Below are 27,629 nucleotides of genomic sequence, written 5' to 3' on the forward strand. Positions count from 1 at the left end.
TTTCACAATCCCAAACTCAGATTTATTAATCCACTTTACGACATATTAAGTAGTTAAAATATCTCCACTTGACCTGCTGCAACAGTATAATGCTGTTTACACAGAGATGCATACGTATAAAAATCTAATAATGTAACAATTAATAATAAATCAGTCACAGGGGCCAATTATGTGTAGAATGAGCACTTTTACTTCTGTGACTTTACTAACAGTATTTTTACATGTTGTTCTGGTTCTTGAGTAAAGGATCTTAGTACCAATGTTCAGTTCTTATACACCAGCCTACACCAAGTCATATTTACTTTTAAAACCTTTTAGTTAATAAAAACACATTCAAATTTGCATAGATCTTTATTTTTTTAGTAGAATCTATAATTGACATCAATTAAATAAATGGAGAAAAACAAGAGTATCTTTAAATTACAAGAAAATTACACTGCACCATTCATATAGTACAAAAATAGGCCTTATTTTAGAGTTATGTCCCATGTAAGATAGTCATTCTTGTACATTATTCATAGGTCACAAATCTGTAAGGTACTGTGTGCAGCCAGGAACCTCACCAAGAGGCGGGAGGAGGTCAACAGAGGCGTCTGAGGCTGCTCCACTAAACACCCCCGCCTCCCTCATTACAAAGTGTTTCATTTATTCTTAAACAAGCATGTGCACACACGGACGCACGCAGATCTGATTCAGCCCTTAAGTTAATGGAGATGGGATACATTCTACCTCCTCCCTTCACGGCTGCTGAACATACAGGGTGTCATCGCAGATCTTCAAAAAAAAAAAGCTGAGATGACAGAATGATGTCAACAAAACACTTTGAACGTGAGTGAAAGGGGTCAATGGACTGTGACAACCTGAAAGCAACACGTCGTGACACTAAACAGACAGCATTAAAATGATTGTCTTTGGTTATGCCAAAGATATTGCTCCTATTAAATCCATCAGACTTCATATTGATCACTTATGACTACATCCTAAGGCAGGACTGAAGCAACATCGAGCTCCACATGAAATAAATCAGCTGTACAAAGAAAAAAGCCTCCGTCACTTCCATGAGCGAGTCTTTTCTTTATAGCCAGAGGAGACAATTTGCGGACATTTCTGTTACTTTCTACATTAAAAGGCTTCACACTTTAGTGCCGTTGAAGTGGCAGCCTTATGATGATGAGCTGCTTGCTGGCACAATTAGAGACCCTTTTCTTTTTTTAGTGTGTAGTTTCCAGCACATTCTTGCAGTGAAAAGAGTGAGCTGGCTGCTAATGGTGTTCAGCAGCTCCCCGTGCTTTGGAAGAACTAGCTACTTAATGCTGCTCGCATTCATGGTTTTCTTAAAAGTTGAATATTTTTACGCTCAAAGCGCCGGGTTCATCAGTTTAAAGTTTTGTCAGCTGTCAAGCTGTAGCAGATACAACTTCAAGTTAAGATGAATTAATCACTTTGTGTGTGCACTCAAGGGGCCACAGAAGCTTCTCTGAAAACCCCAGAAAACTTGCACTTCAGGAGAAACTCTATTCTTTGTGGAAGCAATATAAATCTTTTGCAAGGGGAGATGCACAATGGATAATGTTTATAAGACTGCGCATCAATACTAATTGCATTGGTCAAAGTCCCACACTACAGTTCTTCTAAAAAAGCAAACTCTTAGCATCCAGAGTGTAAGAAAATAGTTTATGGAAGCAATTTTGGTGCCGCAGTAGCCCATTATCTTCTGTTTACACACTTCACACCAAGCTGGGAAGTCAATAAGATTTCGTAGCTCAAGTCTGAGGCTTTAGTTATTACATTTCTAAATTAGCATCCTCCTTAAACTAAATCGAAGCCTAAATGGCAGTAGGCACTAATGTAGGTGACACAAAGCTATGCAGGACACGCTCATTATTCTGCAGCCACATTAGCGTCGTTCTTTTTGAGGGCACTTTCTTTAAATCCACGTTCTGGGGTTGGTTTCCAATCCCGTTTAGTGCTTTCCTGGTTGAAACTGCAACGATAAGCCAAATGTGCTACACCTGCACTAGCCATCTGAGATGAATTAAGCTTCCTGGCTCGGTGCTGTGCTTGAGAGCATACATACCAATCCTCTCCATCTTTTTGAACAGGATGTTGTTTGGAAACTCGTATGTTTTTTTCTTCTCTCTCTCTCTGAACACACTTTTGCAATTCAAATCACATTCAGCTCTGAATATTTATGAATAATACCTTCAGAGAAAGCTTTTGCAAGAGAAAGTGGTTGAATTAAAATCGATTATTTTTTGTGTGCTTGTGCACCTTCTTGCCTTCAACCCAAGGAAATTATTTGATTGTCAGTGACAAACTTATGAACAAAAAGGTCTTCAACCCCGTGACAATTTCATGTTGATTTAGCACTTAAACGCTGGCCCACAAGATCTTTGGACCTTCCTACCCATTCTGTTTTCAGCCCAGGTGGGGGTGCCCATGAATGCTGATCCTAAATGCAATACATTTTTTAAAAGATCCAGCGGACTAGAATTTACACAGCAGGTTTACAGATTCTGAATCAAAATTGCTCGTCTCTCTTCTAAAACATAAATTTGACTAACATGCCTATCCTCTTAAATCTTTTCCCGAAAAGCATTGCCATATCTGACCTACATATAATTTGACCTCTATGATCATTTAACAGCTCCTCTAGGGGTGTATGAAGCCTTGCTGAATGATATGAGAGGTAGATAAAAAAAAACAAGGATGAGCAGCTGCATTTTTGTATGCATGTCATCACCATGACAACCTCTCTCAGCCAGTATCACTGTTTTTTTTGTAATGGAAATAAAAAAAAAAAAAAAAAAATCAACATAGTAGGAAAAGTGATCAATGGATTCAAAATGGCTACATTGGGTTAAATCATGAGATGCAAATTTTAGATGATAACCAGCCCAGGAGAAAAAGAATCACTTTAAAACTATCTTCCCTAAAGGTATGATTAAAACCTCTCAGAATAAATAGTTGCTGCAGTATCATTCAGAATATAATTAATTGGCAAGTACGCTGAAGAGATAATCTGAATTTCAGATTAGATGAAGACTGGAGGGTAAGAGCAGAGACACTGATGAGAAGTGGAGTCTCCACGTAGGATTTCTAAACAGCATTCAAGATTTGAAGAGGAGAGCAGAGACTATGAAGCAAAGTGGTTAAGGAAACCGTCACTTCAGAGGGCAGATAGACATTTTTCATCAGCAGTAAACTATCTCACACGTTAACAAAGTTTCAGTTATTATGATATGAGATGCGTCTAATGTATCTTTGTAGTGCTAATGTGCTATGACAAAAGGGGAGGCCTTGATGTATTGTTAACTGCGTCTGCTCCGTCAAGGAATCAATCACAGGTAACTCAACACCTGCCGGCAGCTTTTGAGAAGCTTTTGTGCTCAACAGTCACATATTGTTCTGGGTCCCATCAGCACGTCGGCTGCTTCTCTCTCAGCCCCGGGATGTGAGCACATCAAACACAGAAATTAAACGCCCCTGGAAGGGAATGTGCCTCAGGGTTGAGCGAGTAGCCTGTGTGTATATGTTGTTTTTTGTTTCTTCTTTTCATTTGTTGTACTTTTTGATACCCTCCCATCCCAGGAGATGAGCACAGGAGAATTTAAAGTTTTCAAACCGGGATAAATTGAGTCCATCTTGAATCCCAAAAGTCTGGAAGAAGCTTTGTTGGTTGTGTGACTCACAGTTTGTTCTGCCAGAGCTGAGAGAGATGTTTCTAGACTGTGTACACAGTAAGATAACTAAAGCCCCCCTCACAGAACAATAACTATACAGATAAAATAAAGACTGTGTGGAAGATGGATTTTTAAGTAAATACATAACATTGTCTTAACATGAAGAGAAAGAAGAGGCTCTCAGACCGTCTGTGTTATTTATCTGACGTGTGACACATGATCTTAAACTCTTAAAGTCAGGATATTTCCTTGACAACTATTATACTTTTGATTTGTGCACACTTTAAATGCACTGGGCCTCGCTTCAGATGAGTGGTGCTTTTATGAACAGATTTTGGACGTTGTCACTAAACGACACTTCAGGGAGAATCAATGTTTCCAAATCCGATTTCATGCCTCTTAATACGATGTTTTGTTATCACTTTTAAGTTGAAGTACTAAATGTGACAGGACCAGCTTTAGCTTCTCTATAAAGGGCAGTACACTGCTCATCAGATTTACACGCTCACATTCACACAGACGCATACACACATCTCTACTCCTCACATTTAACAATCTCGTCTGGCTACTGCACGGAGACTGATGGAAAGAGAGAAACAAAAGAAAAAAGAAAAAAATAATCATTTTTTCCTGGGGGAAAAAAAGGAACTGGAGGGGAAAATGGACCAAGCACAGACAGATATTGGTAGTGATTGAGGGCAAGAGGAGGGAGAGCCAGTTTAATGGCTAGAGAAGCGCCCAAGTATGAACAGAGAAGAGCTCAGACTATCCTGAGCCCTGAGAGACCGCGGCTTCAGGTCTCCCACAGCAGATGCCCAGAGGAGAACCCCATAAGAAGGAGACGGGAAAGAAGAGATGACAGGTAAACCAGAAAAAGAGACTGCATGAAGGTTGTTACCACAGCTCTGAATCATCAGACAAATGAGGGTGAGAAGACTTTAAAAGCAGGAGAGAGGGCGGGATGTGGGGGAGGGATTAAAGAGCACTTTGTGTTTTGATAAAGGCAGTCCTCTCATTATGGACGTCAAACTCTTCGTTATCAGAGTCTGTATTTACCCCATCATCCCCCCACACTGTCGGGATGCCGCGGTATGACACCATCCTATTTCCCCCAAGGCTGAAAGTGCCCCCGAGGCCGCCGCCGCCGCCAGCCTCCAGAGAGGGCAGCTTGATGAGTGCGCCGGAGCGCAGTTGCAGCATCAGGAAGGTGCCAGCAAAGGTGGCGATGATGGCCATGCAGCTGAGCACGGCGATGGTGATGGGCAGCCGGGAGTTGAGCTGGAGCTGCATCCCCGGGTTCCCCTGACCCATCATGAAGCTGTCAGGGGACTCGCGCATGTACTGGTTGAGGTGCAAGCAGGTGCCAGAGATGGGGTCCAGGGAGCTGTGAGGAGGGCAGGACAGGCAGGCCCGAGGGCTGAGTCTGCTGCAGGTCAGGCAGGGCGGTGGGCAGGGCAGGCAGGCTGGGACGGAGGCTGATATAAAGTTTCCCACTGTGTAGTTGAGGGGCTGGGAGCCCACTGAGAAGCCTGCTGGACATTCTTTCACACAGCCCTGCTGAAAGAGGTAGTGGCCGGCGTCGCACTCTGTAAGACAGAAAAACAAAACTGAAATAAAAAGCTGCACACAAACCTTTTATCTCCTGATATGAGTCAGACAACCCAAAAACAGAGAAACAGGATTCTTGCCCAGACAGTCGAGGCTCAGAGGGCACAGTTCACATGGTGGAACACGTTGTGCTTGATAATTATATATTCATTTTCTGTGGGTTGTCTCAAAGTTTAAGGGCAATTTTAGCTTTTGAATCGCCATTTTCACTTCTGTGAGAGCTATTTTACTTTCTAAGAAAACTGATGATGAAAGAAGATTTGCAATGTATATGCTGAGAGCAGCATGTTTGAGTCAACAGAGGCATTTCTATATGCAGGCGCTCCAGATGCAGACCATTGCCTGTAATGGCAATTAACAGACTGCGTGCTGGGGGTAATAGAGCTGAAAACAGGAGTGAGAGCTAACAGAAGGAGGAAAATGTAATTTACTTGTCAACTGTAGTTGTGATCCCAAAATCAGAGAGAATCGTGTACTACATGATACATGACAATCATAACATACGATATGATAATTAAACTCTGTTCACCCTCTAATGATTGCATATAATCTTTTCTGTTGGTATGTTAGTACCTCTGACAGCCTGTAGGGGTCAGACTATCACTGTTCAGACAACATGTAGGTGGCCTCAAATAAAATAGTATCTCCAGACCTTGCCTATAGCAGTATTTGGATTAGGTAGGAGATGGCCATATGGGCACCATTACATTTAAATGAGGTTATTAAAAAAGGACCTGCAGTCAAATTTCATTTCATTTCATCTCATCAGAAGTCAATCTCTGAACCCATCGGCTATCGGTCTGACAAGGGATAAGCCTCTGGGGGCAAGGGGCTTTATTCTGGGGTTGTGGTGTAGTCAGTGGAAATCCAGGACAATAATTCCTTTTCCTCTGTGCTGCTCATTTCTTACAGTCCGATTTGTTTGAGTTGAGAGACTAAGAGATTAATCAGAAGTTAGATCTTCTTTTGTTTGCAGGAAGAGTTTGAATAAGCCAATTGTCTGCCCACAGTTGACAGAGACATGCAATGCAAACAGAGGCAGCTGAGCACACATGGGATAATATTTCATCCTGTTCACCTCACTCGTACTACACATGTCACATCTCAACATGACTCAGTTATTACACTACCCCCCCCGAGAGCTGTTGTGACAGTAACTTCCTGTGAGGACCAAACTGTGGACAATAAGTGCTGGTCTTACCGATGCATATCTGCCTCAGGTCCAAGGTCTTACAGTTGCCATTGACAGGCTGAGCCTTGTCAGAGGAGCTGGAAGATGCTGAGCCGGTGCCATACAGCACCAGGATGAACTGGGTCAAAGTGCCTGAGTGGAGAGATAGAGGAGATAAAAATAATTAAATTAGCCAAGAGACAAAGTAGGCCTGTCAAAAAAGAGAAAGGCTCTGACACTCCCTAGGGTGGATTTTGTAAATGTATCCTCTTCTCATTGTAGACTCTTGGATTTTCTGCATAAAATGACACAAAATGACAAAAATCCTTGAAATGAGCTACCATTTAAAGACAGCATGGTTTCACTCTGTGCCTAATATGAGAGTTATAAAGTGCACATCTATGAAGAATCATTCAAGTGTGAGGTTCCACTTTAGTAAATCTCTTCTTGCCCGAGGAGGGAGGTGTGAGGCGTTTAGATATCTTCTTAGTTTAAAAGAAAATCTAGATATTTTTTCTTGGGTTTTCTTGGCTTCTGAATAACGTGTTGTGGGTGGATGATGTAGATGCAGACGGTTGTTGGAGGATGCAAGCACAAACAGAAAGGGTGAAATATTCACTCCACTGCGTTATCATGCTCCCTGCTATAAGAACACTGGTTACTGCGGAGCCTTTCAGAGTCAGCTTCACAGCTCCTATAAAGAGAACAAAAGGCACTTTGGATGTAGGAGTCACTTGATCTCTAATCTCCTGGCACTGAATCCTTAACCCTTGGGCTGAACTCCAGACTCAACAGATTAATGTTCATGTAATGTCTATGCTGTCCTGGTGGCCTCGTGGTTAAGACGCATAATGTACAACGTGACCGCGACGCACCGGGTATAATCCACTAGTTGCCTCGCTCCCGTATTTCTGTGGTCACTGTCAGATAAAGGCAGGAAATGCCAAAAGATAAAACATATATAAACTCTATATATATGTTAATAAAGTCCCTCTAAATGAATGCTGAAATAAGTTTTTCTTAAATAAACTTAATGTATAACATTACAGTGACAAATTCAGTGCTGTACAATTAAAGTTAGAATGGTCCTGTGTTCTTATGCTATAGGAGATAAAAAGGAAGCACAGAAACACAATCCTAAGCATTTAGAGATCTCGACCAGCTATCTCAGAGCTGCCACTTAGAAACATCCGGGTCATTTCACTCAGTTGGGAACCTTCCTTCTTGGTCAATTGACCGCAGCCACAGTTTGTAATACTGCAATACAAGGGCTTTCATCCGTGGGCCATAGGTTCAATCACCATTGTGTTACCTTATTCGGCAACAGACAGATAGAATGACTTAACAGACATTTATTTACATGAAAATTATTCCTAAATTAATATAATGATTAGTCAACTGACTGAAAATCAATTAACTATCATCTTTGCCTGGTTCCAGCTTCTCAAACTTCTTTTTTTGGTTCAATATCATTTTTAAAATAGAGTATCTTTAGGTTTTTATACTGCTTTCAGACAAAGCAGCAAAACAAAGTTATATGAAGATGTCCTCAAGACATTCACTCAGAAAAGTAGTCATCAAATGTTAAGGTCTCTACAAAGACCTTTTAACTGGCTATACAACAGCCTCAATTTAATACTGATGCCTATATACGACCTAAATGAGCAAACGAAACCATCAGCGGGACTTTTTTTTAATATGTAGTTATTTTTGATGCCTGTCATCAGGTCTGAATATGATTCCCTGTGAAATCAGAGGAAACGCATTACAGCACGCAGGTTCTCCAGAAACTCCTTCCGCTCATACTCCAGCGTGGATAGTAGCTTTAATCAGTAATGATAATAATCATTATTTGCAATCCTTTTTTTGAATACGGTCAAAAGAAAGATAAACTAAGACTGCACTAAATTCTAGTTATGAACACAAACATGCAGGCTCTTTACCGTAGTCACTGGCACCAGCCACGTTCTCAATCTCCAGTGTCCACGCCCCGGTAGGGTTTTCATCCCAGGAGTGGGTGGTCATGAAAGCCCAGTCGTTAAAACCCTCTGATGAGTAGTCATGAGGCCTAGAGGAAATTCAACAGCAGGTAGGGAAACAGTTTGTATTGACCAACTTTCACGGTTTTGTCTGTGTGTATGCGTATTTGTGTGTTTGTACCTGGGGTGAAGCAGAGTGGAGCGGGTTCCTGCAGGGCTAATGAGGTGGATGGCCAGGTTTCCCCTGCGGTTGTAGGAAAGCGTGAGCCGGGCCTGAACGTGCTCTAATGACGTCACATGACTGTCTGTCCCGATGCAGGCGTCCACACTCATGTTAATCGACAAATGGCTGCCAATGTTCCTGTCAAACATGAGAAACAACATATGAAAAAGACACTTGAAGACAGCAGTTTACGTTAGTTGCTAAAATCATTACTGGCTGGTTCTGAGCTGGGAATAAACTACACTTGAGATTACTGTGCGAGTGTGACACTTGGCTCCGGGCCAGTGTGAAAGTCTGCAAAGGGGTGAGGAGTTAGTGGCCTTGAACAGGATTAGCGTCTCACAACGTGTAGCACCAGTGTCCTCTGTGGAAGTAAAGCACCCACCTCTATTTACTCCCCTGCTTAGGAGATTACACGCTTTCACAACAATTCTGAGGAAGAGGAAGACTCCGGGTTTTAGTGACTCAAGGTGGTGTGATCACTGAACTGTCACAGTCCCTCCAGGTTCAGTCTGAACATTTTTTATGATTCATTATAGGACTACATAAACTCCTTTGACCTTTGTAGCAGCCTCACATGGGAAAAGTCTAAAAGGTTAGTTTACGGCACTTTTATACAGTAGATGCCAACAACGTCATACAGTGAATGTCCACATTATCTTTGTGATGCAAATGGGCAGCAATGCAGCACTTCGACATTTGCATGTTCGTTCATGTATTTTGTGGTGTGTCTTGGTAGAGTCAAAACAAAACAAAAAAAACATGAGAAGGAAATGGAAATTTATACAAATGGCTGCTGAAGCTGATTTATCATTGTCATTTGACCACTGCGGCACGCTGTGATTTAAGATCTGGGAGAGGCAGAATTTGTGGTGCTGTTGCAGAGCTTCTGATCAGGAAGGAGAGGCGACAAGTTTGGCTCTTTTTGTCGTCAACATTACAGTCGCAGCTACAGGTGAAAAGCAACTCAGTGAAGACTGTAAACACAATTGCTGAAAATTAGAAGACACCTGGAGAATAATACAAGATTTCTTTTTTCAGAGTCATCAAAACACGCCAAAATACCATCATTGCAAAACAGTATTTTCTTTTTCAGCTGTCTTCTGCTGGAATTAGTTTTTTCTCCAGGCATGAAGCAGCTCACAGCAGATCTGTTCCAATGCGTTATCTACCAATAACATACTTATCACATATTGGAAACGTTTTCTTAAATTATTTTTAATTTAAATCTTTTTAAAGCAATAATCCTGGAGAGACACAAATGTCTATTTTAATCCAGTGTTTTTTCAGAACTACCCAGAAAATATTCTGGGTGGCAGCCAAACCTGTGGCATTGCCATCCATTTTGTGGTTTGGAGTCTTTCTAGATCATATATCAGTTTTTGGAAAGATTTGTCAGAGTTTCCAACTCATGTAATACTCCAGTTTGCAGAAATACTAAATGTTGCAATCCTGGGGGTAATTTCCTGAGCTAAATCCTGAGAACAAAGTGTGCACGTGCGAGCGTGAATCAAATGTGTGCTCTCTTTTCTGGTTAGACATACGCTTACTGGAGCTTTCCTGCTGAGACTTCATGCTTTAAGGCCCAATCTATTTTTCCAAATGTAAACTCAAGTTTAGGCCAGCCGATACAAATCAAATCAATGATCTGCAAACTCCTGCCACTCTGAAATCTATAAAGAAATCTTTATAAACACAGAATAACTGTAAACTAAAAAGCTATCCTTTCATCCTCTAACTGTTACACAAGTAGATTGCAAAAGGAATTGTGATTATGGTCATAATGGTGCAGTATTGCTGTTTTCCCTGGAAATGTGTCCTTTTTGATGAAACTGTCATGATTCTGTAAGATTTAATCTCTGGTTATAATTGACAGTGAGAAAGACACTGAACCCTTACCTGCCGACTTATTTCAAGTCACTTTGGATAAGTGAGCCAGCTAAACACCTTAAATGTAAATTAAATAACGTGCCTTGACTGCTGCTCCCAGACGCTCAACCCATCTGCTCTGAGCATAGCTCCAGTGAAAGAGAGAGAAACCTCTAACCCAGCGAGGGGAAGTGACAGTGAGTGCATAATGAAGAGGAGATGTCAGGCTGTGTTTAGACTGACTTTGGAGAAATATACAGTCTTAACAGCAAAAGCAACACATGAATTGACAAATTAATATTTCTCTTTTAAATGCTCCCTGTCAAGCCAACGGAGCATTTCAACAGGAACCCTGAGCCGAGCTGCAGATAAATGCATAACGCGTCACTGCAGCAAAGCATGACAGCTCAGACTAGTTTAATGTCAATGTCTTTTATCGCTCACTGCGGCTCTAACATTTAGGTTATGTTATCACGCTGCTTAATCCCCCACTGAGTTTACCAGTGATATAGTATTGCACTTCCAAAAAATTTGACTCAGAGGAGACAGATTAAGACAGTCAGGAGATATCCTGATTACTGTTCCATAGTTTCCTCCAGCGCCACAAGCGAGTTTTAAGAGCTAAATAGTATTGTGTATGTTAAATCAGTGCAGTGCCCTTATAGATAAAAACATAAATCATATACTGTATGTATATATAACACTTTGTATTTGAAATCCAAACTTCTGTTTAAAATGTGCAAAAAATGTAATATTCTACCAGAAATAATCAGCGCTGTTGCAGCCAATGGCGTTCCTAAAATACACAGTCAATCTGATCCAGTGACTGACCAGCTGCTACATCAGTAAACCAGGCTATTGCTTTTCTCTTTATGAACACAAAATGGAGAAAACCTGTTAGCCCTGCTGAGCAGATAATCATGACACAAACAATCTGGGAGTAGAGTGAGTACAGATTTAGCTTTTGACAAATTCAGATTCTGGTTTTGTGGGTAAAGGTAAGGTTGCTAGCCGATATAAATGTGAGTGAGTGTTAAACACAACTGCATTACAATAATGTCAGCTTGTCACTCAAGTGAGGCAGCAGAGGCACCTTCGACTGAACAGATCATTATTCTAAAATGTAGTTTAGGATTAGGGTTATGTGGGTTGCATTCAAATGAATTCTTACTTATAATTAGTTTGAACTAGATTTTTCTAAGCGATAGCTGTAATGTGTGAAGACTCTTGTAATCATGGTGGTGAGATAAATTGAGTGAGCTGTAAGTGTGTTTTTGTGTGCGTGTGTAATGTACTAACCTTGGCTCACTGACCATGGTGATCACACATTTCCGTTGCGGCCTCACACTGGTCCATGTCTCTGCCAGTGCCACAATTGCACTGGCATCAAGTAGTCCGTATCCATATGAATGGCTAACTGCAGAGACCAAGAGAGGAAAGAGGAAACAGAAACATAAATGTTGGCCTGCTGAGATCAGCATCCTCTCTCTGCTCCAACTTCAGATGAGTTACAGCTACATTTTAAGCTTTCACACAACCAATTCCAGGGCCTTGCATCTCTAGTTAGAATTTGGTTTATTGGAATCATAACATGCTAATGAGCCTCAAAGGCATCTGCAAACTGTGGAGGGCCAAAGAGAACTTGGAAAGAGCTGCTGTACCTTTGCGCCCGACCCCATTTGTTCTCCAGTCGTTGGTTAGCAGGTGGGCAGGGTGAGAAGTTCGTACAACCAGATGTTGCATATCCCTCCAGGTCAGATTTTTACTGCAACGAGTGTACGTGCAAGCACCCACAAAGACACACAGACACATAAAGAGAAAGACAGCCACACACACACACACACACACACACACAAAAAGGGAGACACAAATGGTCAAACAGATCAAACAGATGCCTCTGACAATACGCCCTACAGTCTTACCCTGGAGGTGGACAGCTGAATAAATACAATAAAGTACCAGTCACATACTTTCCTGAATTGGACTAAATCTTCAGTCAACATGTGTTTGAACTCAATTTCTGCCCAATATAAAGTGTTAAGGGGTTGTCCTGCCTGCCGCCATGCAGGTTTGAATGCACAGAAAGGAGTGACAGGAGGTCCCAGTCGGGTTTGACTTTAAAGGAATCATTTTATTGCAATCATCTCACTTTATTTTTGCCACAAGACTAATTACTCATTTTCAGCACTATTCTGACGTTCATGTTTGTCCCTCCATTAGTGCTGCTTGCCTGGATAAGAATGATTAGTGCTGTAATTGTTAATGCACTGTAAGCCCGTCAGGTAGAGGGGTTAAACAGTAATTCATAAAAAGGGATAATCGAGCAGAATCGATGCATAGACAAGCAGCACCTGCAGTTAAAGCCTGATTTAGTTTAGATTTAGTTAAATCTATAATCAAGCTTCAAAAAGTCTGTGCCAAAAAAAAAAGGAACCTCTTGCCACGGAACAACCAATTTGCAAATTTAATTCAAACTACTTACCGTAAGCTTTCTAAAGAAATTGTGCAGTTTCTGAAAATTTCTCTAGAATAAACTTAGCTTAATGAGAGAGTTTGTTCTGTACAAATTATATTTTGAACACTTTTTCTACATATGATACAATGATTTTAATGAACAAAGGACGGGGAAATATGCAGATGGGGAAGGTTTGAATGAGACTGCAAAGCTGAAGAGAATTTCAAGGCTTGGAGAGACTCAGGAAAATGGTGATAAGCACTTACTTGGCCTCAAGGGCAAGAGCGATGATCCCAGCAGCCAGTGGGGCGGAGGCAGATGTGCCTGTGTGGGAGTCTGTGCATTTCGATTTGAGGTCTGTCGTCACCTATGGAAGATGAACATGGTAAAGCTAAAATACACCTCTCTGACAAAAAAGAACAAAAAAATTCTTAGTTTTTTTTCTTGGTCTAAGTTATTCTTCCATATCAGATTTAAAACTCTGGCCGGTCTTCATACAGTATCAAAAGTCCTAAACTTTTACCTGAGCTGCTCTTGCGCCTTAATATTTAAAAATACATTCACAAGTCTTTTAAATTCTTGACATGCCCCCCGACCGAAATTTTTTTGTACCCTTTACATTGCATGAATGCATGCACTTAAATCCTATTCAAACAGTCCTGTGCTGTAGATGGGATTATTGGTGTTGTAACTTTGCCCTGGTAACTGTGAATTTGTCTCCTTTAAGTGAGCAAAAACTTAACCCTCCATCTCTTCCTCGCTTACTATCTCATTTATATTTATTGGCGGCGGAAATTGCCTTACAGTTAAAGAAGCAGGAACTTAAGAGCAAAAAGTATTCAGCACTGCTCCCTGGACCAGCAGGAAAATCAAAGCAGGGAAATCTTATAACTTATGCTCAACCTCTCTCAACAACTACCAGTGAGGTGTCTTTGAGCAAGACTCTTTTCAGATCAACTGCTCCAGTAGAAATCTCCTCTATGACCCACAGCAGAGGGCTGTGGTTGTATTAGGGCATCTCCCAGGAGTGAACTTCTGCAGCTGCATGAATACAAAGCAAGGCGGTGAAGAACCAGGATGTTTGTACTCAGCAAAAACGATCTTGGGAAAGACAAAGGTTACAAAACACTGCCTTGCAAAAAGTCCTCAATCACCCACGGTATAATCCAACAGGGCAGGTCAATCTAAGTTACTGAATAAAACTAATACAAAAGAAGTTGGAGTCAAAAACCTGCTCCCTGTGCTGGCTTACGCAGAGCCTCCAGAAGCTGATCTTTTAATAAATGCACTGGCAGGACTGACTTTAATGCTCTAATTATGCATTCAGGAGCATCCCATATCCCCCTTACTTTAAATTGAGAGAGAAGGATAATATAAGTGAAAAAAAAAGCCCTAAACAGACATTAACATATTCACTCCTGCAGAACCCCAGAGGTCCCACCCTCTCTTTTCTACTCCATCTCTTCTTTCCTGGGTTCATGAATGACAGCACAATTAAATGAGTACAGCACCGAGGCATTAAGAGACCAGCCACATGTCATGGAGATGTCATAAGCTGTCCGTCCAGTTGGCTTGGCTGCTAGAAAGAGAAAGACTGTGTGTGTGTGATTTTGTGTTTGTGACAAGAATATTAAGCAGCAACAGATTGCCATTGCGTTTCAGCCGTTCACAATTCATAATAATTTTAATGGACCAAGACTGAATGAATGGAGAAGAAGAAGTTAAGGAGGACAGAATGAAGAAGTCAAGCTGGGGTTCAGAAAAAAGCGGCAGAATGTCCTGTATGTATGGAGCTGAAACAACTATTAAATTAATCACTAAATCCATTCAGATAAACAGTAATCTGAAATTATTTTCATAATGTATAAAGGTATATTTATTCAAGCAAAGAAAACTGTTGTTCCACCTTTTCAAGCTGCATCTCTGGATTTTTTACATTTGGTCAGATAAACAAGACATATTCTGACAATTTAAAGACCAAACAAACCAATTTATGAAAAGAATAAGTGGTAGATTAATGAATTAAGATTTTTGTTACCTGGGCGCACGTGGTGATCAATACACAGTCCTGCCAATCTGCAGTGACCTACCTCTAGAGCGTTAGAGCTGGGTGATATGGCCGAAATCTTTTATCAAGATACAGATAATTTCATATCTCAATATCAATATATATCATGACCGAGCATGTTTTCTGGTAACTCAATAAATTAATAGTCTTTATGAAATAACCACATGGTAAAGCCTATTTTATAAACCTGAAAAAGGAAAAGTTGTTCTTGTTTTCTGGTCTGTGTCTGACTTTCTTACAAGTGCTTCTGGTTTTAGTTTGAGTCTGGGATCATGTTGTGCCCTCTCGGTGATATAAAAACACGAGTTTGCTTCACCTATGCTCCCACATGCAAGGATCAGAACATGAAGTGCTGTCCAACCGATGGAAATATTGCTATAAAAACAGTTTGGCTGCCATCTTTTTTGACATTGTGTAATAGAAAAATCCTCAAGGAGACTTAAAACCTCAAGGAGAGGCTTGTTTGACGCCAGCAAAGCAGTGAATATGGATGTAAACAATGCAGGTTTCAAAATAAAATTTGCTTTGTTTATGTAATAAAGGAAGGAAATTAGTTTTCAAGTTATTTAGGCCTCAAGAATGAAGGTTTTTGTCACTGAACATTTCAGCAGCTATAAAGAAGCTGTGTTTCCATTAAGCTTCACCTTGGAACATAGCGCTCCTCTTTCACCACAGGCATATAAGCAGAAGTTCAGGCAATGTGAGGGACAGGAGGAGAGGAAGGGAAAGATAGAAAGCCTAAACTCACAATCTGTTTCTCGTTGAGGTTCCCCGAGCTGTAGGTGGTGGCGAGGGTGGAGGAGCAAGCCTCGCTGTACCAGGGGACATTGCCGTTCTGGGTGGAGCTGCTGATGGACAGGGTGTAGATGCTGTTGGTGTAGCCGTCGCAGTTACAGCTGTCCTTCTCCCTCCCTCCGTTCCCAGAAGCCCACACAAAGATGGAGCCCAAACCCCTACGACCCTGGAGAACGTACGGTACATTCAGACAATCAGAGACAAAAACAACAACAATCACAGACCCTTTCATTCTCAGTCATTCATGCATCGGTCCACACTAACCAGAAAATAACAAAGTCTCATTCAATCTTTAATAGGAATCCTCATCATAGAAAGGCAAATTTGTTTCAGAGCTCATTTCAAAATGTGCCCATTAAAATGCAGGATAGATCCCAGAAGCCGGGGTGGTCACTCAGTAAATTAAAAAGAGCTATACAATGCATGACAGCAATGCAATACAAAAAAGGCACTGTATGACAACAGTTCATTGTGATAAATCATTCAGCCTCTCAGCCTTTGAAGTGCAATAATTTTCATCTAAGAGCCGCTTTATTGTATTGACTAGAACTATCTCTCTCTGCATTGATGAAACCCAGATACGCACCACCCACAAAGCCATCTGACAGCACTGTCGCTGTGGCAATTATCTTAGTAGTCAGTGTCAGTGGTTCCAATCAGCTTTTTGGCACATGCCTTGAATCCTACCGCTCTATAACAAGAGTGAGTGTTAGCTGGATGATTGTGTTTGTTCATGAAGGGCAGATGTGAGAGCCTGTTGAGTGATCTCTATACGTATTAATCTGTTGACTTGTTCATTTTATATATATATAACAAGGTCCCCAAGCAATAAAACATGCGCTGTAATCAACAACTGGACTGGTTACAATTTACTAACAGGCTAGTTTTCAAAATCACCCCTTTAAAGTCTCTGTTTGGAGGTTAGATTAGAAATGCTTGTCGTGTTATTCAAAGCTCCAGTAACTTTTTGGTTGGAATTCAACAAAAATATTTTTTAAGTCTTCTTTTAAACACTAATTCACACTTGAAGAGACCACATGCCGACTGACTGAAAGAGCTGAGAGATAAAAGATGAGCTGGCAGTTTTAAAAAGCTGCCTTCAACTAACAATGAATATTCAAAGTAAAACTTTTCATACTTAATTTTTGTCAGTGCTGCTTCTATTCATTTTCAAGAATTTCCTCCCTGGTGGCTTTTAGAGGACATTCCCTTCCTTTCATAATTGTCAGGGTCAAAAATTGCTTTGTTCCTCCTGCTTGTGTTCTCTCATGCTTGAACAGTTCAATTACTGACTGCTGAAAGGAAGCCACACACAGGCCGTAAATAGTTTCTGTCCCACAAAAACATTCACAAACACACACCTCTGTAACTCCACGCAGAAAGGCTTCTTTGGCAAGTTTGGCAGGTCCATCGACAGTTTTGCCGTCATCCTCTGGGCCCCAGCTGGCGCTGTAGACGTCGATGTGCTGGGGATTCAGACTAAGGGACTGAGCCTCCACCATGTCTGTCACCTCACCATCCAGCATACGAACACCTGCATCCACGTTCAAAAATGCACACAAACACAAACAGGCACACAACAGAAAGGGTTTCTTTAAGCGTTTGTATACAATTTTTTGTGACAGGTAAAAGTTAATATCATATTGAATACCCAAGAAACAAAGAACCAAAGTGATGCGAAGTGAATGGATAGCAGCTCAAGGCTACATTATCCAATTCTAGCAAAGCATACCAGAATCTCAGACCAAACTGTCATCACTCAAGTTGCACTTTGGGTAACATAGATTTTGACAAGAGATAATAAAGTGTGCAATGAAAAAACACAATACATCTGAATCTGTTGCATGTTGAGCTTTTTTTCCTGAACTGTCCATTATGACTGCAACGATGGCAGTCGAGTACTTAATTAGCACCAAAACAGGACAACCCTGAAACATGCAAAAAGTGCTGCAGGTGATGACAATGTTGCAGGATCCTGTTCCTCTAGTCTGTAACTCAATGCTTCAGGACATGTTGTAGCTCTGTGGTTTTACCTGACTGTGTGCACATGTTCAGCAAGGTTTGGCATGTGTAGGGACAAAAGCATTACTGCTGTGTTGTTTGATTTGCATATTCACAAACTTGTTTGCAATGCTGCACATTGTCTGTTTGCATTTGTACAGCTGACATGCAGCAGTGCAGCACATGCTGCTGGTTTTGGTCATGTGTGCATCCACTGTGACATTCTCATGGACCCCCCCCCCCCCCCCATATAAATCCCCACCATTTCTATTGATTTACTTCGACGCTTGAGCTGGTTCTAAAAAACTAAATGGAACAAAATCAATTGCAATTGCAGACTTCTGACATGAAAAAATCCAAATATAAATATGAAAGACAACATTAGTAGTCTTCCTCTTCATGTCTAGGTAAAATTGTTGTTACTGTCTGAGTGTAAATTGATTCAGACTTATTTCAAGGGGCGTAAACAAGTTAGCAGCCAAGATCAGTAATCAGTGATAAGGTGCTGTTCCAGAGGTAAAACATGCATACACACACACCCACAACAGTGCAGGGAAGATGCTTGTCATAAAGTTCCACCACAGAGAGAGTGGTGAGAAATCATCTACGCCTAAAAATCACACAAATTTTCCCCTTTGGTGCATTGCAGGGCAGGTTACTCCATGCTGCTCTATATGGGTTAAAGTAACCAAGCACTGGCTCTTTGAAGTCCTCCAAAAGCATCAAACAGGCACTAGGCTGCTAGTGTTTCCATGGCAGCCTGCACTTCTGTGAGAGTGCCATTTGATTCGCTGAGGAGACTAAAGTATTTCCACTCCCCTTCCAAAATATCCGGCCATCCCAAAAACTAGAGACCAAGGCTGTTAATGCAACAAGGTTAAAACCATTTTTTGTGCAAATGCAGTGCAGTGTTATCAGTCGCTGTTAACTCTCAGATCATATTCAAGCTCGAGTAAATTAAGCTTTTTCTTAAATAAAAAAATGTGAACAACTTCTGGTACTATACTTTGCCACTATATGATAATTTAGGAGATTTCTTTTTCATACAGATATAGTTCATAATATGTAAAAAAATAAAAAAAATAGATTTGCTATCTTCAAAAGAGATTGATGTGAAGATCGATACTTGCGATTTTTCCTGTACAACAAATATGAAGCTACAGCCAGTTAGCTTAGCTTTCATAAAGTGTATAACCGACTAGATGTGGTCTGATATGAAGCTGCAGACTTATAACTTAGTCAGAAACTCTTGGTTAGAGATACAATAAGAATATATACCAAAGAGTTGAACTATTTATTTGAATATCATCAGCGAGTTGACTGAATTTGAAAATAGATCAAAGTAAGTAAAACAAAAGGAAAAAAAAAAAATCTGACAAAATAACAATGGCAGTAACCAATCAGTGCTTAATTTACTCTTCTTTTTTGTGGAACTGGTAGAAACTGAAGGACTACTTTTATCTCGGACCAACATGTATATGAATATTGTCTGAAATTACAATGGGGATACTTCACAGGAGTGTCTCCTGCCTGAATAATGAGCTACAGTATGGAAGGTGGAATGGAGTCAAGAGGGCAAGTGATCTTGTGCACAGAAGAGTCACAGAAGCTATTGCAAAGCTCCCTTTTGGTTTTTTTGTGTCATTAAGGTTTTGAAATGTAATTTCTTAGTTTAAATGTTTTAATATCTGATGATGATAGATCAGCATCAGCTTAAAAGGCCAAGTATGTAAACACTGTACAATGAACTAACACAGAAATTGACATTTTCCTAGTCCTAGTTTCTCATTCTACTGAGGGAATAGATCTTTGAGTTTGGTTTTAATTGAAGGTTTTAACAACATTGTGCCATCTCCTGCTCCGCCGACTCGATCACACATAGCCCACTTGTTATGATAGAGAAGCTGATGCCATGTGGTATATTCCTACTGGCCACCTGGAGATCATGAAGAGTTATGGCTCTATTCTAGGGTTCAAACTTTAGGAGCTAGAAGTAGGCAGGAGGCTTGATAACGCTCAAATAAAACATCATGAAATAATAAAATGGGCTCATTACAATGAAAAGAAATACAAATAAATGTTTTTTTCCAATATCAGAAAGCTTCTTTTGAAAAATGGGAACAGAAACTAGAAAACAGTTCCCTCCCTGTAGGCAGAAACAAAACAACCCATCAGGGTGCAAAATCCTTTTTAAAACAAACAAATTAATATTTCCCAATATTTTGCCACTCTCACATATTTTGTATCTTCTCATAAATGAGCAGATTTCTGTCTGTTTGCAAGTCTCTGTCAGTGTCTAACTGTTGGTTTTCATCTATTGATGTTTTCCAGTAATAGTGCCATTAATTGTGGCACTGCAGTCAAAGTCTGACCCTTATTAGGCCAAACGCCTGCTGTGAGAATTTTCATCTGAATCCAGGTCCAATGTGCTTCGTGTACTTTTCACACCACAACACCAGAACTGAAAGCTCACTGGAAAACAAGTTAGCACATTAGAAGTACACATTGAGGGAGTTGTATAGTACACAGGCTTGATTCAAATAAAATCATGTTTAGTTCAGCTGTGATCCCTTTCTCTCTCCATATCCCCATTTGCAATGTAATTACTTTTCTCATTTTCTATTAATCTGCCAATAATTTCTCAGTTAAATGGATAGTTCTGATGTTTTGAAGTTGTATGAGGTACTTATCCATAGTCAGTGTATTAGTCAGCATACCCCTAGTATGCAGAAACAGACAGGTGGTTTTTAATTTAAAAAAAAATTGTGATGCTGCTGTTCACAGGGTTAGGGTTAGGGTTAGGGTTAGCTTCGCTCCTGTGCCTGATTCTCTAAACTGGGGGTGTGCCGACCATCATCTAATTTAGGTAATACACAGATAAAAAGCAGCAATTTTCTCACATTTGAGTAGTGACTTTCTGTCGATTGAGTAAAATGACAAGAGAAGGAGAGAGAGCGAGAGACAGAAAGTATCAAGCATGTGATGCTGAAGAGCAGCAGAGACTGACATTATAGCCTGGTGTCAGCAAGACCCTTTCAAATCTGTATTCTTTTGTACTTTATATTGAAGGGTGTGTATGATGTTTTTATCCACACCAATTTGCAGTAGATACTTGAACATTAGGAGAGAGTTAAATCAGCCATTTGTGTAACTTATATACAAGCTGGGAGTAATACATTTTGACATTACTTTAATGCAGATTACCACAATGTTATGGCGCCGTGTCATTTCAGAAACGGCTTTCCACTGTGCTTCTTCAATACTGTCATTCCATGCAAAACCAATACAGTTACAGTGAATTGGCAATCCACATCACATCTGTGATGGTGCTCACAAAGATTCAGTGGCATGCTGTGCCTGGGAAATAGGCTGAAAATAACACTGGTGCTGCAGAGCAAGTATTTCAACATTTCTGGCAGTCAAAAAAGAAAACTGAGATGAAACTACGAGTTTGCCTCTGTGAGATCGAATCAATCATCAACATGTTTTATTTGACCTTACCACCAATCTTGGCATTGTAGGCCACACCGACTCCACAGATCCCGTTGTTGGCTACTGCTGCCACTTCTCCTGCACATCTCGTTCCATGTCTGGAAAGGAAGAATGACACAGCATTTATTCATTTATATATAAAAATATATAAAAAAAACACGCAGGTAGTGTACATGTCTAACAACGACTTCTTGTGAGAGTACGCGCTCCCTCCTGCACCGAGCTGTAGACTGAGAAAAAACAAACTGGTGGAGACAGGTTCTTGGCTTTGATTCCTTTAAATAAATCTGAATTCCCACTTGTCTAAAAGAAAACATTCAGCCATTGATTGGAGACCTATGTACACTATCTATGGCCTTCTAGCACTAGTAACCTTGGAGTGCCTGCAGGCCTGAATCAAGTCCAAGGAAAAGGGAAATAAGATGGCATACTACCGTCACACATGGGGGGAAATTGTGAATTAGATTTGCCATTTTCACAATGGGTCTTTCATTAAGCCTAAGCCTCTGTAGTAACACCTAGCTCCAGGCACTGCAGTGAAGAGATCCAAGAAGCCGGTACAGAGGGGCTGATCATCACATTCCAGTCAGGTGCATTCCCCTGGTCCGCCAGATGGATACGCACTCTTTATGCCTTTCAAACCATGGCTCAATCCCCCACTGGAGTGCAGCCATTCCCAGACAGGAATGCTGGAGCCAGGTCAACACTGTGCCACATCAGGAAACAACAGAAACAGTGGACTTCCACCACTGAAGGAACCATCTATGCCAGTAGGCTTCCATTAAGGCACTCTGGATATCCAGCCAAACCAAAAAAGACAAGAATCAAAACACTACATCAGCAGCAGACATCCTCCCCTGACACAACAGGCTCTATCTGCTGGCAGGATGTGGACATTTAATCTGACGGTAGCCTGCCAAAACTGCCATTAACAGTTATTGACGAATATTAAAGAACTCATTAATCACCTAATTTGAAATGCATTTTAAAGTGTTCACCATCAAGAGGTCGGAGGTCACAGAGGCCATAACCCATATTTATTTGACTATATTTCTAATAACCGTTAAGATGTCTGCTTTCACTAAAGATACAGGTTTAATGACAGAAGGTCAGAGAATTGTAATTCATCTGCTACCCCCTCAAGATCTCTTTAGTCACACTGATGAGCTGAGAGGGTGGAGGTTAATGTCAAAGCCACAGTCAACATTGGCATCACGTCTCTAACATGTCACAGGACGTCAGTTAGATGGAGTCCAAGGCCGGGCTGCAGCATGCTAATAAAAACAACTTTATAGAAAGAAAAGTAAACACCCACACACAAAGAAATGTCATCTGGGCGATTTCCCAGAGAGCCTTATCTTGACATTCCTGGAAGTGCTGGCCTGTTGACTTTGGGAGTCGTATGTCCTACAGCGTCTGTGTTTGTGATGCAAGTGATGATAAGGAGCAGCTCAGGTGTCTGCGATGGGATGCCGGGCATGCACAGGCATTTACCTCCAATGTTCAACGGAGCCTTTCTCCAAATCTTCCTTTGACACATTCATTACCGTCACTTACATGGTAGACTGATTCATAGCATACAAATGCTGTTACGAGGGGTAAAGCTCTCGTATTTTTTAATCTGATTATGCAAGAAGTACTTGCATAATCAGGCTTTTGGGAGCGATAAAATGGATAGAAGAAGATATTCTTTTACTGCTCCCACTCACTGTTCAAGTCAATTTAAAGAAAAGTTCATCAGTGGTCAAAAACTTTTGTGAAATCTTCTTGTGAAAGCGGAACTTAAAGAAGTCTGGCAAACCAAAATCTATTCCATATACAATTATAGAAAACCATAGAAACGGATACATATTCACATTTAAAATAGCTTATATATTTTTTGGCCTTTTTGCTTAAAAATTAACAAAACTATGGCTGTGTATTGCAAAGAATCTGATGATACAATACGTATAATGATTCAGGGAGTTGCACTTCAATATATTCCCATACGCAAGGCAATTTTGAATCTAATTTAAGAAAAACTACTATATCTATACTATTATAAAGAACACAACACCATATGCATAAAATCTGACTAAAAACTATTTACTTTTGTATGCAGTCAGAACAGTTGGTTTAGCATTTGCACTACCTTTGTGAAATTTCTAAGCCACTGTCTGTCATGAACCGTTGCATGTTAACTATCAATTAAAAATGTATAGCGTTTTTGAGCATCAATACAGTTTCACAAAACATAATATTGCGATACTTAAGTGTAGTGCTATTTTTTTTACTACCCTGATCAACATTGTTGCAAAGTAATTTTCAGTCCATCGACTAATTCATTTATCAGGCAATCATTTCATCTCGACCTGTGATATCCCAGTTTTGTTCTAAAAAATGTAAATTGGGAGCCAATCAAATGAATAAGCTTGTATTACCCAAAACCTCATGAAGGGTTTCCTACAGAAGCACAAAATAGTGTGAAATAACTACCTGAAACATATGCAAAATTTAATTTGGTGCTCTGTACAAAATAAAATGTACGGCCTGCTCTGACCTTTATAGGACATTGTTCTTCAGCCATAACCAATTATAAAATTAATTTAACTGGTTATTCTTAATTTCAAAATATTACAAATGGCACCCATGTTAAAGATTTAAAGATAATAGTTTAAGGCCCAAATCCCTAAATGCAGATTTACACCCTGGCTAATTAGAAACTTTGACTCTGAGTTCATCCGTCAACAGGATGAACAGTTACGATGAGATGCCTGAGGAATCTACCAGTCTTCCGACAATGAGGGCAAGGCAAATTAATGTCCCCAATTTGTCTGTACGTACATATTTCTACTGTTCTGCTGTGCCGACACATGAAACCAAACGCTGAATTCAACTTGCAGGCCTCAGGTTCAAAGAGGAGGCTAAAGAGGTGACAGCACAGCACAGGAGGTGATGACTTTAAGTGCTCTAGTTAAACCATTGCCAGGCATTGTCTCAGGGATAAAGAGCTGTATGTCACTACAAGTACAGCATTGTGAACAAGTCACACAGATTAATGATCATCACTGTTGTAATATCTACCTAATATATTCCCTGACAAGCTGGAGGACTCTCCGACTTCATTTACTAGACAACAGAGAAGTCTTAACTCCCAGCTACACTCAGAATATTCGCTCCATTAATTGCAAAGATGCTCACAATCCCTTCTAATACCTGATATCATTCCAGAGTCATATAAACCAACTCAAGCACCCTGTAATGACCAACTCAAGCTACAACAGCAGGCTATATTAAAGAAATGTTTAAGGATTTATTTTTCCTTTCATTAAAGGGGTGTTGATGTTTTGATCTCATGCAAAGACCATGTGAGCTTGCTGAACATAAAAGTTGGTATGTCGTTTCTTCACACTGCAATACTTTTAGTTTATGTAAGATGTAGTTTGGTTAGTTTTCAGACATACTCGTTATGCAGAGTCATAAAGCATAAAAAAATTAGCATGTGAATATATCTTGGAAATAAATCAAATAACACTGAAAAAATATTAGAAATTAATCACAAACACCATCGTGTTGTCTTTGTCATGTCTGGACACGAAACGCTGAGATACAATGAATAACCCACCGGTCTTATTTAGACAAGCTTCCAGCAGACAAAAACAAAACTCAATGAAGCAAAAGTCAATTAATGTGGATGCCTGGCTCATAAACAACATAATGGAAACTATCCATTTAAAGACTAAGTGTTGCATGAATACCTATACTGCTTACAGCATCAGTTTTCATCTCATTACGCTTACAACAGCAGTTACAGTGTGAATAACATGCTTTCTATTTAAAAACACTCTGATGCCTTCACTAATCCTTCTCAACAAAACCTCCATTTAAAAAGTATCTCACTTCTTGGAAAAAGGAACAGGAGAGTCAAATAAAGAGGGTTGAATAAACTTCAAAACAACTTTTCCATCGGATACATTGTCCTCATACGTCATGGTGATAAGAGAAGATTAAGGTGAACAAAGAGCAATTTCAGTAAAGTCTTGTTCCGATTACAGCGAGAACAATCCCCGTGGCAGATTCAAGGCACAGAGACTAACTCAGGTTACAGCTACGTCAGTCGGCTGCAGGCCTGAGGCCAACAACACAATCAGTATTCCTACTCACAGCTGGCAGAACCATCATCACTGTGCAGAACCTAAACCGTCTCTCTCTGGAGGCTTGCTAAAGAGACATGCTATTGTCATACAGATGTATCCAAACTGTGTCTGTGCAAAGTATTCACCCAAACCTGCACTGGGCCAGAAGTGCAGCAGATTTTGGGCTTATTATATAAAGATTTGCCACAGATGCTGCAGGTTTTCTTGACTGTGTGAACAGCAATCCTCTAATGTGGCATGTATGATAGGTGATCCTTGACAAGTCCCAAACTTGGCTCCCGCAGACACATACAAATAAGTGACTTAACAAGAAGATTGCTAAAAGGACATGTAACCAAAAATAAAACCATTTTAAAAAGACTTCACATTTATTAAATTATTATAGTTATTGGTTTTAAAATGTTGAACCAAATATAATATTGATATATTTAGATCTCTATTTGCACAGTTATGCTGAGGAACATTACCATCGGCCCTGGAGTTCAGCTGCTTCATTGCCACTCCAGTGGAGGACAGACTTTGTTGTGCGAGATAGGTGAAATTGAGTAAGAGGTTCACTTCTGTTTTACTGTCCTGTATACAAGGACATAAGGGTTGTACTTTTTAGTAAAAAAGACCTCCTTTTAAGTTGATTTCTTTTGCCTGGATGACTATGAAAGACTTTTTGTAGGAGATTTTATTTGCTAATCTTGGGAGATGAGGCAGAATATCTTGTGCAAGACCAAGCGGTAAAATAACCGGTAATTTGGTAATGGAATGAAAAGTTTGGCCACTGCAGCTGTATCTTTTGTGTCTTGTCAACCCATGAAAGTTGGGCACGTCATGAAAATAAATAAACCATCAATCATTTATCAAAAGGATTTCTGTAAAGCTCTCAAATTGTACAAAAAATAAATTGAGAGCAAAGCATAACATTTAAGCATACAGGGTCTGACATTGCAGTGGTATATTGTGACGTATGCACTTGTCTAAAATCGCATTGATCTTTTTATCTTCACCCACTTCTCGCCCAGTCTGGCAAACAACATTTTGCGTTCACTTGGTTATTCTTCTCACATTAGCTTAATTACTTTTTTTTTTAAAAAATCATTGATGCTCTTGAGGCCGTGGATGTAGCATTTGCTGTTCATTAGTCTCTGGGTTGCACTGAACCTGAAATCTGAACAACTGTTTTGCTCTGCTCATTCTTAAGTCTATTAATGATTCTGCAAGGTTACTAATGAGCTGGCCTTCAGGACAAAACGTCTGGCGATGTTGATAGAGCATGGTAAGGAGAGGAATATAAAGGAAATATCTAGAGAGAGATTAATGCAGGGTCAGGTAAAAATTAACCACGCTGCTGTTTTCAGTACTGTTAAATATGTCCCTCCATCCATCGCTGTCTAAAATAATTCTGAATATACGTTGTAGTGAGTCTGCACAGTCCCTTGAATTGTTAAGTAAGTTATCAAGAAAATATCTGCCTCCACTTACAATGATGGATGTGCAATGAAAGTGACATTCTGCACGTTAGTTGCACACGTTGAATAGTGTGATTCTGTCCATATTTTATACAGAGAGCTAGCATTAATCTAAATCAGGAGGCACTAAATTGAGTATTACTAAAAAAAAAGTACTCCATGCCAGTTTGGCCAGGTTTAATCCAGAAAAAATGCATATTTGGAGCCCATCTTGATAGGATGGAAAGGGAAACATCTAGATCCCATGCCGTCTTGGATAAACATGAGGGTGAATGGCCACATTGCTACCGAGCCATCCTCACTGCTTCCCGTATGCTGGGAAAGAAAGGAGGCCTTATGGAGGTGAACAGAGTTGGCCTTTCTGTGGGGAACAGACAGTCTTACACAGCCTTACACATTTTCAAGCCCGCCCACAGGTTGTTTACACATGCATCTGCACCAACCCGGTGTGTAAAGTAAGAGAAACGGGCACAAACACACACACAAATTTGCCCTCCTCTCAATTGGTCCTGCCACAAGGAAGGCACAGAGAGCTGGGTGGCGAGAGATAAGGGCTGAGGTGAGCAAGGGTTGGAAAGAGGGGGCAGCCAAAATGAAGGAAACATCAATAGTGAGTGTCTTAGCTGGGCTCTGGGCCACTGTGAGCCACCAAGAGCTTAAGCGTGCCTTGGCACAGAGTGTGGATCTGT

The 27,629-nt window shown here is 40.4% G+C and overlaps 1 protein-coding gene across 1 annotated transcript in view; it reads right to left on the reverse strand.

The window, feature by feature from the left end:
- Positions 1-27,629, reverse strand: part of furina (furin (paired basic amino acid cleaving enzyme) a) — a 74,406-nt gene continuing 46,777 nt past the window's right edge. The window contains exons 6-15 of the mRNA XM_054608875.1: positions 21,354-21,442; positions 17,213-17,385; positions 15,805-16,017; positions 13,255-13,355; positions 12,195-12,298; positions 11,833-11,950; positions 8,623-8,802; positions 8,406-8,530; positions 6,493-6,615; positions 1-5,269 (exon numbers count right to left, since the gene is read on the reverse strand). Of these exons, the coding sequence (XP_054464850.1) occupies positions 4,659-5,269; positions 6,493-6,615; positions 8,406-8,530; positions 8,623-8,802; positions 11,833-11,950; positions 12,195-12,298; positions 13,255-13,355; positions 15,805-16,017; positions 17,213-17,385; positions 21,354-21,442 (1,837 nt within the window). The 3' untranslated portion in view covers positions 1-4,658. The remainder of the gene's footprint in view (positions 5,270-6,492; positions 6,616-8,405; positions 8,531-8,622; positions 8,803-11,832; positions 11,951-12,194; positions 12,299-13,254; positions 13,356-15,804; positions 16,018-17,212; positions 17,386-21,353; positions 21,443-27,629) is intronic.

The sequence above is a fragment of the Anoplopoma fimbria genome, chromosome 2 (genome assembly GCF_027596085.1).
Source record: "Anoplopoma fimbria isolate UVic2021 breed Golden Eagle Sablefish chromosome 2, Afim_UVic_2022, whole genome shotgun sequence".
Classification (NCBI taxonomy): Eukaryota; Metazoa; Chordata; class Actinopteri; order Perciformes; family Anoplopomatidae; genus Anoplopoma; species Anoplopoma fimbria.